The sequence below is a fragment of the Equus caballus genome, chromosome 16 (genome assembly GCF_041296265.1).
Source record: "Equus caballus isolate H_3958 breed thoroughbred chromosome 16, TB-T2T, whole genome shotgun sequence".
In the NCBI taxonomy this organism is placed as follows: Eukaryota; Metazoa; Chordata; class Mammalia; order Perissodactyla; family Equidae; genus Equus; species Equus caballus.
In genome coordinates this window covers 58908383-58923658 of record NC_091699.1, presented here as the reverse complement: position 1 = coordinate 58923658, position 15276 = coordinate 58908383, and the positions used below count along the sequence as shown (strand labels likewise).

The 15276-nt window shown below is 42.4% G+C and overlaps 1 protein-coding gene across 2 annotated transcripts in view; it reads left to right on the top strand.

Annotated features, from left to right (window-relative positions):
* The window catches only part of ITGA9 (integrin subunit alpha 9), a 331203-nt gene that overhangs the window by 197288 nt on the left and 118639 nt on the right, over window positions 1-15276 (top strand). For both annotated transcript variants that reach the window (XM_001489074.5, XM_070237987.1), the window contains exon 18: window positions 12404-12554. In XM_001489074.5, the coding sequence (XP_001489124.4) occupies window positions 12404-12554 (151 nt within the window). The remainder of the gene's footprint in view (window positions 1-12403; window positions 12555-15276) is intronic.

Here is a 15276-nt window from a genome sequence, read left to right as displayed (position 1 = left end):
TTCCTCTGTTAGTTGAGAACCAGCAGTTCTTTTCACAGTTAAACAGATGGGGTGGGAGGAGGGAGCCTCAGCTGCTCGGAGGGCCCTCCGGCTTCCCAGGTTAGCCTCCTTAGAAAGAGGATGGCCTGTGAAGCAAATACTGATTCTAGCACGACATGAGTTATTAAACAAGCCAGAGCTGGGGCCAAATTGATGCAAGCAAAGTCAGTGAGGACATAGGCATGTAATTTCTTTTTTAAGTAGCATGTATTTTCGTTAATTGTCTGAATGTTGCTGGGGAAACCACTATTTTGGCTCAGATCACCTTAGTAAATGATTTTCTCTCACTTTAAGAGCATAAAACTGGCCAAGATGGGTATATACGAGGGAGATAGAGGTATTTCTGGCTTCGTATAAGTGGTTTTCAAACCAGAAATTTAGTCCCAGGAATCATTTCCCTGACCCACTGTAAATTTTAATTGGCGTGCCTTACAGAGGTGCCTCATGATCTCTAGCTGGGGTTAATAACCATGTGGGTCCATTTTGCATGATTCAAGAGATTTATAAAGCATGGTGAGATGTGAAACACATCTCAAACTATATGGCATAATAACCCGCTGTTGGAGAAGGTTAAAACATACATCCATTCATCCATCTACCAATAGAGCATATTCCATTTAATGATAGTATCATTGGTTTACCCAATATATAAGGACATAAACAATATGACTGTTAAAGCTATTTAAAGTCATGGATTTAAAACAAAAGCAGAAATTAATGTAGACTGTTGCTCTTTAGATTTTTTTTAAGTGTATTTGAAAGTAGGCAAATGTTCAGATAGATGCTAGTGACCATCTGGGACAAGCCATTTAAACTCATCCACCCAGGGATTCAGCTGAATCCTGTCTAGATGACCGGGAGTGTCTCCAGGGAAACCAAAAGCAGGACAGCTGGAGGAGAAGCTGAGTGGTGACTGAGGTAGTACAGGGTGGGCACACCTGAGAAGCAGGCTGGTCACAGTTGTAGCACTGAGTTTTGAACAAAGTGAAACATGTCGTAGAGTGTAAAATGAGAGGATCCTGAGCAAGTCAGCATGAGGAGCACCAAATGGGTTAGAGTGGGTGGTTCAGGGCTGAGGCCATAAACTATAGGGGGTTGTCTGAGGCTCGTGTTTACATGGGGCCAGCGTAGGATATGCACAGGACAAGACTAATAGCTAGGCAGGAGTAACAACTCCCCTCATTGTAGAGTAAATTAAAATATAAAACAAGATTAGATTTGATTTCCTAAATATATTTAGAATTGCACCTTTTTTGTACAGTATCCTTTTTGGATATTTCTTGGTGTTTTTTTCACACACACACAAAAAGAAGTGGTATCTTTTTTGGTGTTCTTGGTTAGTAAAATAAATCTCTAAATATTTGCCAAAATAGCTAGAACCTTGTAAGTTATGAAACTGTAGTGATTTTTCACAGCAGTGAAAATTGGTATTTGGATTCTAAATAATTTGGTGTTTCAATGACATCTACAGGAATCCAGAGTAATAGGCAGTCACTAACTAAAATGTGCCAGCAAGACCAAAACAGTTTCCCATCCTTGTAGGAAAGAGAAATTTCGGAGCTTATACTGGAAGATTCTGTGAGAAATGACTCCTTTGTAGTCCCTTTCTGTACTTCAAGGTTTCCTTGTCTAGAGTTCTATCATATGAGAATGACTGTGTCTTGGGGAAAGGATAGCTTTTCCAACTTATTACGAGCTGAGAGGAAGAGACTAAGAATCTGAAAACATGTACATTAGTCCGTTTCCCACCGTATACTCTGCTTGGCTCATAAGTGGCTGACTCCAGAAAATTCCATTTCCCAGACTCCCTTGCTGACAGGCTTCCTGTTAAGTTTGGCCAATGAGAGAACTGGTGTGAGATTGGAGGGAGGGAGGAAGTGAAAAGTCAAAATATTTCTCCCAACCCCGCCCACTTCAAGCAGCATTCTGGCAATAGCTACCTCTCCAGCTCTCAGCTCCCTCTTGGCCGTCCCAGCTCCGGTCACACCTCCTCCTCCTTGGTCCCTCCAGCTCTAGGGGTGATAGTCACTTCTAACTTCTGGTTTTTCTCAGCTCTCCTTGTTTGCTCTTGTGGATCTTGTAGCACTTTTGTACCTAGTTCCCCATTTTAATCCCTTCTAGTAAACTACCAGCATAGGGTCTGTTTTCCCGTCTGGACCTCGACTCATACAGTGGGCTTGAATGCTGGTACTGCCAGTAGGTAAATTGGTGTCACCACTAGTTACCAAATAAGTTAATAAGCCACTCACCTTATTTGGTGCTCAATGTCTTTGTCTGCAAAGTAGGGAGGAAGGTAGTCTATAATAGAATCTGGAGTCCTTTTCAACTTTATTTTTTATGTTTTTTATTGATTTTTTTTGAGGAAGATTAGCCCTGAGCCTATTGGATCTCCTGCCAATCCTCCTCTTTTTGCTGAGGAAGCTTGGCCTGAGCTAATATCCGTGCCCATCTTCCTCTACTTTATATGTGAGATGCCTGCCACAGCATGGTGGGATAAGCGGTGTGTAGGTCTGTGCCTGGGATCTGAACTGGCGAATCCTGGGCTGCCAAAGTGGAGCATGCAAGCTTAACCACTGTATCACTGGGCCAGCCCCCCTTTTCAGCTTTAAAAGTCCATGAGTCCCTAAACTTTGCCTTATAACATATGCTCAGAAAATTGTGTATATTGGGGCCAGCCTGGTGGAGCAGCAGTTAAGTTTGCATGCTCTGCTTTGGCAGCCTGGGGTTTGCCAGTTCAGATCCTGGGGGCAGACCTATGCACTGCTGTCAAGCCATGCTGTGGCAGGCATCCCACATATAAAAAGTAGAGGAAGATGGGCACAGATGTTAGCTCAGGGCCATTCTTCCTAAAAAATTAAAAAATCAAGGATATATTTTCCTACCTCCATCATGGAACATTTTAATCATTTCCTAGGCATGGCTTAGCCTTCATAATACTCCATGTGTACAGATTTTATGAGGACATTCACCCTGGCATCATACCACTAACGGCTGATGTTGGCAGCTTTATTCTTTGGAGACATGCAAATGTTGGGGTTTTGAGAATGGGTTTTATGTTGCTGTTATAGATCACTAGTTTTCTATATAGATCGCTAATTTTCTATAACTTGTGTCACAGAGAGGGCTCTTTGAATGCAAATGCTTCTGTAATGTAATGGAACGACTCTCACATTCAGCAGTAGGCTTGAGTGTAAAAGCTCTCAGCCCATAGAGGTGAACAGAGGCTGAGGAGTAAACACCACAATGACATTCTGGGACAAAATGGACACACACTATTGTGCCTGACACTATTGGAGATATCAGCAGCTGCCTTCCAAAGCTGGGAAGCTGAGGGTAGTCCCTTACAGAGTACATGCCCTGCAGGGATGGGCTCAGAAATTTGTGCTTACTGCCATCTACATCTTCTCAAATTGGTCCCTAGTCATTCTCTCCAAAGTGGATTGCACTGGAGAAGCTTAGAAATATATATCACTCAGATTCGAGGGTACTCTTTTGTGTGCCTTACCTTAAGGTACACTGGTTTAGGGCAGGCAAAATATTCGAAATTAGTTAACAACCTTCACAGCATGGGCATACCTCCCTTTAAGAGCACTTGCCAGCCATAGACAAGCAGCACAGTGCCCCTGGTGCACCCCACTGGCCATCAGCCCTGGGTAAGGGGTCTGTTGGGTCACCCACACTCACAGACATTTAGCAGGACTGTGAGGCATGAATGGGCTGGGACCGTCAGTAGAAATGGAGTGGAGATTGTGGCACCTGAGATGGATCCTTGTGACAGTTGCTCAAGAAGAAAAGTGAACAGGATGTGGATCACAAGGGGTGAGGTGGAGTTTCCCCAGGGACTGGGGCCCCTTCCAGATGTTCGGAGATAATAGGATTAACTGATCTGATCTGCCAGTGATAGGCGTCATTTGCTGGATCATTCTCTCATTCGTAAAGCTGGCATAGGACCCTGCAGCAGGCACGGCAGTGCTGTCTTCATCCCCTTTGCCCTTATGTGCTGGCCTGGCATCCAGCTCCCACAGCTACATCTCTTTGCCTGCTCTGCCCTCCAGGTAGCAGGCCAGAGGTGCTGGGAATAGATGCCCTCCCTCCTCTGCAGCCCTCAAGCAGTGATTGATTGGAGTTAGCACAGGAATACTTCCCTAACTGTGCAGCTGGGATAACTCTAAGTTTCCCAGAGGTCCCCAGCAAGGTGAAGCTCCAGGGACCGACAGCAGTGAATGACTTGATGTCAGATCTTTTATTGCTTGCCTGACCTTCCGTGTCTCACTCCACCCCTCCTCTATTGGTGTTTTGTGGGACCACCTCCGGAGTAAATAACTTGCTCTCAAACCTGCCTCAGGGTCTGATTCTGAGAGGCTCATGCTAAGACACTCCTTATTGCCTAGGTCTGCCTGGCTTGCTTCCTTTTTCCCATTACATCACATGTAACCGATGAAGTTCACCTGCACAGTGTACAACTTGGGCATCAGATTTTAGTGAAACTCAAAATTACTTTGTGGGGAAGAAAAGCATGCATGTGGTGTACCTTTTCTTTTTTGGCATTTCGCAGTATTCACTACCACATTTTACACGCAAGTGAGTTTTAGGTGCTAAACGTTATCAGTCTTATTTTTTTAAATACTCAATTTTATTTTTACCCAAATTTATTTTCCCTAGACCTCTACTTTGCAAGTAACACAAGCAGATATTTACCATTGCAGATTAATCACAAATCAACCATATTATTTTGTTAAAAGTAAGATATGTAGAATTTACTGAAAGTCTAGAATAGTCCTGACCAATAGAAATATAATGCAAGCCACATATGTAGTTTAAAATTTTCTGGCAGCCACATTGAAAAATTAAAGTGAAACTGGTAAAACAAATATTTAATATATCAAAAAAATTATTTAAATGTAATTAATATTAAAACAATGATTGAAATTTTTACATTCTTTTTTATTTTATTGTGCTAAGTCTTGAATCTGATGTGAATTTTACACTTAATTCAGACCTGCCACATTTCAAGTGCTCAAAAGCTACATGTGACTAATGGCTACCATATTGGACAACATAGGCCTAAAACGTGCACTTCTGAGTTGTTTAACGCAATAGGCGAGGGAGCAGTGGTAATTATACACCAGTTCCCATCAGTCATTGGTTGAGGGCTGCTACAGGGTGTGTCAGAGTTTTAATTCTTAGGCACTTTACTGGTCTGCAAAGAAAAGTCCTCTAGCAAAAATAAGATAAGACCCTGAGGGACAGGGGTAGAACCACGCATAGCCTACCACATTTTATAATACCATCTCTTTGGTCCCTCATTATTTATTAACAAATTACTTGCAACCCATCTGGCAGTGGTGACTTAGGGTAACATGGGTAAGTTCACTAGCCTAGAGGATCAACCTAAAACTCTAGTGTTCAAGATCCATGGGAATCAGGATGCATCCAACATATTCTGCTTGCCTTCCACTGATCCTATGGCTAGGAATGTGCTTTTCCTGCTCCTTTCCTTCTTATTTCTGAGTCATCTCCATCCCTTTACCCATGTTTATTTTTTCCTCTGCCTTCAATGTAGTTTATGTTTCTCTGCCCACCCATATTGCTCCTCGTTCTTTAAGATGTGGTTCAATTCCTGTCTCTCTCAGGGAACTTCTTATGATAACTTCAGCCTCCAGTGATTTCTTTCACCTGAATTTCTCTTGCACCTTATTCTGCACCTGTTCCTTCAGCATGACTTGTCTTATCAGCTTCATGGTATATTTCCTTCACATTATAATCAGATTATTTGATACTTTGTGTTCATACCTCTTATAGGAAGACATCAGATGAGCAACTGAAGTTTTGTTGTTTTCATGTTTGTAATTTTAAGCACTAATAGTTGAAAAGCACTGATAGTTGTCAACAAAGGTGCCAAGAAGGAAATTGCCCAACAGACATGCTGAAGGCATCTGGAATCAACCTGAACGCCTCCACCAATTTCACGGAAAATTGTCAAGAGGGAAAATAAGCACCTCAGATAGCTTTTTGTAAAGTGATGACACTTCCCAATATTCTAAATATTATAAATGGCTAAGAAAGCAAACAATTTCATTTCTCATCTTATTATAGCCAAATAAGTTTTATGCAAATTTTATACTGTTGTATTTTTATGGACTTTAGGAGCAATGGGAACAGAGGGAGGAATACTGGACAAGAGTTAGGAGGGCTGCCTGGCTCTGCCACTGTCTGCTGAATGGCCTCAGGGAAGTGGTTAACTCTGGCCTTTATCTGCAAAGTGATGACTCAAATGAGCCCACATCCAGCTGTCAAATTCCATTTCTGATTTTATGATGTCTGCCCATTTTTAAGAATAGGAAGCATTGTTTATGGTTTTAAATTGCAATGGCTGTAATGTATGTCATTGCTTTTATGACACGTTGTTGAGGATATCTGTGATGTACTGGATGCTGAATCCTTACTCAGGAATGCTGCCCCCAATTTTGACATTTCTCCTATGGGAGAATATAATCTGCTTCAGAATGTACTTTTTAATATGATTTCCATGAATGGCAAAACTAGAGAGTGTGAGCATATGTGTGTGTGAATGTATGTGTGTGGACAATCAGTCTTCGCAACATTTTTGTTGGCAAGGCTATCATCCCATTAATTGTACGATTCATGGTTCACTTCCTTAGTAAAACCTTGCCTAATATCCGCCCCCTTAGTCCTCTCTCCCACTGCCCTTGCAGAATCCCTTCTTTGTATTCTCGTAGCATAAGGAATCTCATAAAGATGTTCTCTTATCCTATGGGTCAGCACTTAGCACATGTTGACAGCAGCGAATCTCTTACATGTTTGTCTCCTCGATTAGACTGTGAACTTGTAGATCTGGGACCTACATCCCTGGTGCCTAAGTTGGGAAGCTAGTTTTAAAAAGTGATGGATGGATAAGTGACTAGAAAGAAGAAAGGAAGGAGAATGGAAGGGAGAATGGAAGGAGGAAGTCAGGAAAGGAAGAATGGGTAGATTTGGCTGCCCTATACTATTATCCTACTTGTCATTATCAAATATAGTTGTGGTTGGCAAATATAATATTAATGATAATAATGGTATAACAGAAAATTTTGTAAACTCAATACAGTTGACTAGAATGCACTTGATTAACTCCTGTTTAGTATCCTTTATTCAGGCTAGATTTAAAATAGCAGCAAAAGAAAATAAAAGTATTATATTTTATGGAAGATAGATTATAACCACAAATTATTTAAATAAGGTCACGGTTTATATCTTTAAGACTTAAGAAAGATCTAAAATGATCTCATGGAAAATTAATTATTAAACACCATCCAGTTGCTTTTAGTTTCTTTCCTTAGCATCTTCCCCCCAAAATTGTCCCTGCATAAAATTGTTTCCGTGATGGTAGGAGGGGAAGAATTTGCTTTGGAGGCCTTAGTGGTTCAGCGTATGATGATTGATATGGAACTGTATTGCCTTTACCCAATAAGAAACTTTGAATGGTACCCGCTCTTAATGTATGGTGATGAATGAGGTCAGAGAACAAGTTCCACAGTGATCCTCAGGCACCACAGAGCTACCAAGATGCCAGCAGGTATTATCTGACATTTGGAGTACTGAATTGATGCTAGACTTAAATATAAACCCATCATGTTCAAAAACATTGCTATGAAAGATGTGTTAGGAAAGTTGTGTTTGTTGTTTTTGATAACAAGTGGGCAATATGTTTCCAGCGGGCTGCACATATGCTATAAGATAAGCGTTATAGAAACCATACAGTTTGTATCTTCTGTTGGCTGTTAATAATGCTCTTCATATAATAGTACACCTGAGTCATTGGAGTACAAAGTAACGTGACCCACCTAAAAGACTGCACAAGCAAATAGAATTAATGGGAAAATTTCTCAGGGAATAAAATTCCTTGAAAATTAGACTGATCATTCTTCAATAAATAAGTAAGCAGCCGTGGAATGTTTGGCACCAAAATCCTGTGCCTGATCCTTTTGCTCTTTCGGCAGTCCTGTCAGAGAGGTTGGTCTTCCTGGGGTCCTGTTTTTTCAAATGTCATGAAAAGACCTTTCTTGCCAAAGCCCTTCTTGACAGAGATGGAGTTTATGTAAGAGCTGTACTTCAGATGGCCTTCGTGCCGAAGGAAGTTTGGCACTAGCTCCAGCTCAGACATTACATGGCTGGGTGACCTCAATCAAGTGGGTTCCCCTCTGCAAGGGCTCAGCTTCTTCATCTGTGACCTTGAACTGATGATCTGTTGTGGGGATGTGCATTTTTATTCATTCATTCAACAAGGAGTCCTTGATCATCTACTATGTGTCAGGCACAAATCTTTGTCACTGGGGTTTCAATGATGAGCAAAATCAGACAGGGTTCCTTGCATCCCGGTGCTTAGATCCTAGTGGGGGAGAGACAGTCCTTAATCAAATAGCCACACAAATAAATGTGTCATCACAATCTTAGTGAGTTCCAGGAAGGTTTGGTGGAGCCCACAGGGCTGGGGAAGCTCAGGTTAGGAAGGTTTATTTCACCCGGAAGGGAGACCTCCCTTCGAAGGCATAGGAGGCACTGAGTTCTAAGCTCAGCACAGTTCCTTGGGTGGTTGCCTTATCTCTCTGCATCTTGATTTCCTCATCTCTAAAAATGGGACTAACATCAGGAATCTTTCATGGCGTTGTAAGGTTTCTGAAGGACAACGTGTTCAAAAGTACCCAGCACCATGCTGGCAAATTACATTTCATTTCATTTCTAAAAATATCTTTGGAAGCAGAGATGTACTGTTTTGTACATAGATTTTCAGCTGTGGAGAAAGAATGAAAACAGCTTTGAGATTTCTTTTTATAGAAAGTCTGAGTTCATGTTCTGCCCTAGAAGGTGCCTGGCTTCCTTTAATCATGGAGCCATGTTTGAATCACTTGACTTGGAAATCCCAGGAACAACTTTGCTGCATAATTAAGTGACAGAGGCCCGAGCTTTATGGGCTGGCAGAAGATTAGGCATCTCTGGCCTGATCTCTTGCCATTTACACATGAGGAAAGGAGACTGATCACATGAATAATAAAATTGGAATGAAGAGGCAGCCCCTACCCCATGGTCCTGGGCTTTTCCCTCTTGTCTCTCTGCTTAATATTCCATTTGGAGACTATGGGCACCCTCTGAGGTGACTGGGCTACTTGTAAGAGCTTATGCAATGCCTGTTCAAGATAAAGTGAGGTTAGCTCTCTCTCATAACTCCTCAAGGCCTGAGGATTACTCCTTTAATCTTACAAAAGCAAACAGGAGGACAGAAATAACCCATCAATTGTTTAAAATTAAAATGGCCAACAATAATAAATAATTGCTACAATAGCTTGAGGTCAGGGTCTAAATTAATTGGAGGCCATTCAAGAATTTGAAACTTTTCTCTAAGTTAATTTTTCACATCTTGTTTGGATCGTTAGAGCTTTTGCTTCCAAAAGCAAGGCCATCAGATCTCTCATTGCACATGTTATTCCTGTTGACATGCCAGGCATGCAGAAGAGGGAGGTCCTCTCTTCACGGATGGGGAATGATGATTCCTCCCCCTAAAAGTCCATATTTCAAAGTATTATAGCCTACTGAGATTTTGGATTGTTCTCTTTCCTGCTGTATCAGCTGTGTTAATGGTTGCAAACAACAATAAACTTGTGCTGGTTAATTTAAGCAGAAAAGGAATTTATTGGAAGGATGTGGGCTGGTTCAGAGTATAGGCAGGAAGGCTGGAGAACTAGTGTGGGCAGGAAACAGGGGAGCCAAGGGTTAGCCCAGGATGCCACCTCTGGGCTGTCAACTCCTCTGCAACCACCTCAGATGATCTCAAAGGGCCCTAGTGTCTTTGTGCAGTCCTCAGAATTCATGGCCCCCATTAGGGGAGCTTCTGCTCACCACACTGAGGCCACTTGACCATCCTTGAATTACATGACTGCACTTAGTCAAGTGCCTACACTTTAACAATGGAGAGGAGAAGGAGGGTTTGCCCCTTTATGCTGATGTGCCCCTCCTGCCTATCCTGAGATGCCCCCCAAAGAGGAAGGTGTCAGGATGCTGAGTGGCCAAAAATAACAACTGTTCTCTATGCAAACCCTCATATGCTTAATCACATCTTCCATGAACTGGGTGGCTAATCAAAGATTGGCCACCAATATGAATTTGTTTTCTCCAAAGCTCCCATCTACATAATAATCATCAGTCTCATGTGCATCTTCATCATTGTCATCATCCTCATCATCCTCATCACCACCATCATCCCATTGCTGGCCCATTCACTCCTTTGCTCTCCTGGGCTGCCATTTCCCTCCATCTCCTCACCCCTCAAACATTCACTCCTCTTCCTCTCCTTTCCCAGTCTTTGACCCTGCTTCTATTTCACTGCAAAATGGAAGTAATCACAAGGGAACTTTTGTTTGTTTGTATCACCCATCTACTAATGCATCTGTGCTGTATATTCTCCTTTCTCACCTCATACCAGTTCATACCAGCCCCTCTGCCTGTTCACTATGCCATCCAGCAAGTGCGCTGTCCTGTCGTCATTAATTGCTCCCTTTCTAGTAGATCCTCCTCATTATCATGCAAATATGCTATGGTAATTCTCATCTTAAAAAGAAAAACCATTTCCTCGAGCCTACTTCCCCTACCAAGGGCCATCATCCTATTTCTCTGCTCCCCTTTACAGAAAAATTCCTCCGGATAGTTGACTGTACTCACTGTTTTCATTTGTTCTCCTCCTACATCTCTTAAACCAACTCCAATCAAGCTTTTATCTCTATCACTACACTTAAGCAGTTCTTATCGCCATCACCAATGACCTTCAGAGAGCTAAGTCCAAAGACAGTTGTAATTCTTCATGTCAGTTTGACCTATCTCCTATGTTTGACAAAATTAATTACTCCTTCCTTGAAACATGTGGCCCCTTGGATACCATTTCTCTTAGTTTTCCTCCTATCTCCCTAGGCACTCTTTCTCTGTCTCCTTTGCTAGCTCCTCCTCATCTTCAGCTCCTAAGTGTGAGACCTCTTCTCTATCTACATGCATTTCCTATTGATATTTCTAGTCCATCCCAAATGTACGTCTCCCTCCTTCAACTCCAGATCCTTGCATCCAACTGTCTCAACATCTCTTCTTAAAAATCCAATAAGCATTTGGATTTTTTCTGCTAAACCTTCTTTACTCATCATCTTTCTTATCTCAATAAATAACTCTTCCCTTCCAGTTGTTGAATCTAGAATCCTTGGAACCATCCTTGACTCCTCTCTTTCTCTAACACCCCTCATTCAATCCATGAGCAAAATCTGTTGGTACAACCTTTGAAACAAATCCAGAATATGACCTCTTCTCGCTACTTCAATTTCTACCACCATGGTCTGAGCTACTATCGTCTTGCAACTGGATTATTGCAAGAACCTCCTAACCAGGCTCCCTGTTTCCCCCTGACCACTCACTCCAGACTGTTCACATGAGAGCCAGTGTGAGCCCTTAAACATGGAAGTCAGGTTACACCACTGCTCTGCTCGGAGGCCTGCAGGGCCTCCCATCTGGGTCAAACAAAGGTCCTTATGATGGCCTGCAATGCCCTGCATAATCTGCCTGCCCCCACGCCCTTTAGCTCCCTAAGCTCTCCTCCTCCTTGCTGACTCTCCTCCTTGCTTACTCCTCTTGAGCCCCACTGGCCTCCTTGCCAGTTCTTGAACATGCCAGGCACGACTTTTCCTTTGCTAGTTCCTAAATATCTGTGTATCTTGCTCTCTTACTTCCTTCAGGTTTCTCATGAGAGGTCACTTGATCAGTGGGGCTTCCCTGACCACCCTATTTAAAATTGCAACCCACTTTCTCCCAATCTGGTGCTCTCTCTCCTTCTTTCCTTTTGTAAGTTTTCTCCATAGCTCTTATCGCAATCTGACTGTATGTTCACTTCTTTATATATGTGTTTTCTGTCTCTCTGAAGCCACAAGAAGGCAAGTACTCTATTTTGTTCACTGCTCTTTCTCTAGCACATAGAGTAGTGACTGGCGTGCAGTAGGTGCTCAAAAATATTTGAATTAATAGATGACCAAATTCCATATATAGGTTATTAAATGTCTTATAATTTCCCAAGTTTCATGTACAAGATTTCACATGAGCCACAGAACAGCCTAGTAAGTTAGGCAATGTAGAACCCCTCTGTGCTTAGATGAGGAAGCTGAGGCCCATGGGAGCTAAATGATTGCCCAAGGATGCATGACTGGTTAATGGGGTTCTGAGACTTATAGTTCTGATCCCAGTGGATTTTCTGCCTTTCCACCCTCAACTACCCTCTGATACCTCATGTTATATTAGTGAAAGCTTCAGGGCACTAATTGCTGTGTATTTTTCATTGCAGCATTGATGAGAAAACCCCATATCTAGCTTTGGGGGCTGTGAAGAATATCTCCCTAAACATCTCCATCTCCAACCTCGGAGATGATGCCTATGATGCCAATGTGTCCTTCAATGTTTCCCGGGAGCTCTTCTTCATCAACATATGGCAGAAGGTAAGAAGGGCACCCATATAGTGCTTTTGCTGACTTTCATCATAGCTTGGAATATGCAGTGATTCTGCAAAGACTATTGCCTTATGTGGAGTATCATTTGGAATTATTAGAATTTTTTCCTTCTGGATTTAGAAAGCCAAAGAAGAACCCATAAATCCCTACAGAGTGCCAGAGCAATATCCATACCTTACATTGTCTCCCATCCCTTCTGTCTTGTGAAACCCTCTCCGAACAGTTTTATGTCTGGCCCCTTCTCCAAGATGGTACATTCACCATCTCCAGCACGTGAATGTTCTAGAGAATTCCCATTTTAGGTCAGTAGTTGTCATGAAAAACAAGATAAGAAATGGAAATGATCACTGCTTATCATGCTTGCTCTCACCAGTAATGCACTTGATGTTTTCCATTAGAGGGTCATGCACATCAGCCTATATGTTTTGGCATATTTATTCCTGAAATATTTTAGTGAATTGAGGAAATTAAATTATTTCCCTGAATTGAGTGAATTAATTTATTTGAATAAATTGCAGTTTAAATAGCATGACTCAGAAAGGAAAAAGGAGCTGGTATCCTTTCCTGTCTCATAGTCCCCCTCAGTGAACCACTTTTGGAAAGAAAGAATAACAGGCCTCTTCTGCAGGCAATGTGAGGAATGAGTAGACTCCAACAGACTTCACTCTATGCAGTGGTTGCTCTAACTGTTGACAGCTGTTCCGATGGGAATTTTTGCAGCTTTTCAGAGCATTCAGCATAATAACTGCACTGCCTTAAGGTCTGTGTTAAAATGGAACCAAAATCACTTTCTGAGGAAGACCTTTGACCTGCCCACCGCTGAGCACTGGGTGCACCTTGGAGCTGTTGGGCAGCCCTTCTGTTCAGGCACATATCCTGCCAGGCTCAATAGTTTTGACAGGATTATGTCAACCCTGCCCAGCTTAGGGGACAACTGAAGCATATACAGCCATCTAGAATGGCACTCCAAGAACTTTCTAAGAGGTCATCTCAAACTCTCTGCTGTTTAATAGCTTTTGGAGCTCCAGGGTTGGAGGATGCCACAAAAGCAATCAAGAAGGACTGCGGGAAGGGCATGCTTTCTATTTACCTTGTACACCATAATAATTGTCCCCAGTTTAAGCCTAGTCAGGAGGGAACCAAATATCTATAGGGTTCTATTATCTCTGGCTATGCACAGAATCTCTTTTACATAATTTCATGTGCCATGATGCCATTTTGCTGTAGGGGATAGGAGGGTGGATGAGGGGAGAAGGGTTTACTGAGGGACCAGATTATGAAGTTCATCTCTATGGTAACTGAGAGGATGTGGTTGGTGACTGGGTCATTACATTACACAGATTCCTCTCACTCATGACCCATGGGAGAAACTTCTCTCTGGTCTCAGAATTAGGAATAGCTGTGCTTTTTCCAAGCATTTGAGTCGTTCTTCCCTGTGGACACAGTCATCCTTGTAACTGACTAAGCTTTGTTGATTCTGTTGTCTGCTGCAAAGTTCAGAGCTGGCCCTCCTCTGTCAGGACATAGGACTTGGTAGTAGCGTTTTATAAACTAAGTAGCCTCCTGGATCTTATTTTACTCCCCTTTACCATGTTTTTTCTGTTTAGTTTGTTGACTGCATAATATTTTATCATAGGATTTGCTATGGATTATCCACACATTCCTATTGTTAGATATTTAGGTTATTTCCAGTTTTATTCTCTTTTAAGTAATATTGTGATGAATGCCTTTTACGGAGACTATCATGAGCAAATGATTATATCCTTAGTCCTACAACTATTTGGAGGATGGGAAGTAGCATTTATTGACCACCCACTATATACCAGAGGGTTTGTGTACATTTTCCCGTTCCTTCCTTACTGCATGTGATCTGGGTGCGTCTGACTTACTGGAAGAATGCTCTTGGGAGAAGAGAAGTGAGGGAAGCAGGATGGGACATGGAAAGAGCTGAATAAGGGTGTGCCATCATAAAATCTAGCCTTGGTCTGACTTTTAGGGTAGGAAGAGATGGGGGGATGCCCTAGAGCATAAATCACTCAGCAGAATTGTCCCCACCTTGAAGTGGCAAGGGAGCATCACTGCCACCCCTGTATCATCATTGACCATTGAGGGGTGGTGAGTAGACCCCAGATATTCTAGGTGAGGGGGCTTGAGTCAAGGACAATGCACCTGAGAAGGACATAGGTACGTCATTAGCCACTTTAGGTGATCATGGGGAAAATGAGACTACATCATTTTTGTCCCTTTGCCCTTGAGTCCCACCAACCTTTAAAACCTTTGGCACAGAGAACCCTAGATTTCAATTTGACAGAAAGTGGGCAAGGTATCAGAGGCTCTTCGGGATGTGGTGAGCATTAGTCTCAGAAAGGTGGCAGGGCACAGAGAGATCATGTAGCTGCTGTGGAGGCAAGACCAACTAGAAAAACAGATGGGCAAGATGACCCTGAGTGTGAAAGGAGAAGAAATGATAAAGAAACAAAAATTCCCGTCCCATGACAACAACCACAACTGCAAAGTTGATCAACTGGGAATGTAAATGACATCACCCAGCCCCAGGACAAGATTCTCACAGCACCCAGGTGGGTAGTGAGGGGAAACCAAGAGTGCGCACCTACCCGGCCTAGACCTGACAGAACCAACATGGGCCCTCCAGAAAGATTCTAACACACAAACTAAGAAAAGTGTCACTCAAGATACAGAGGGAAAACAT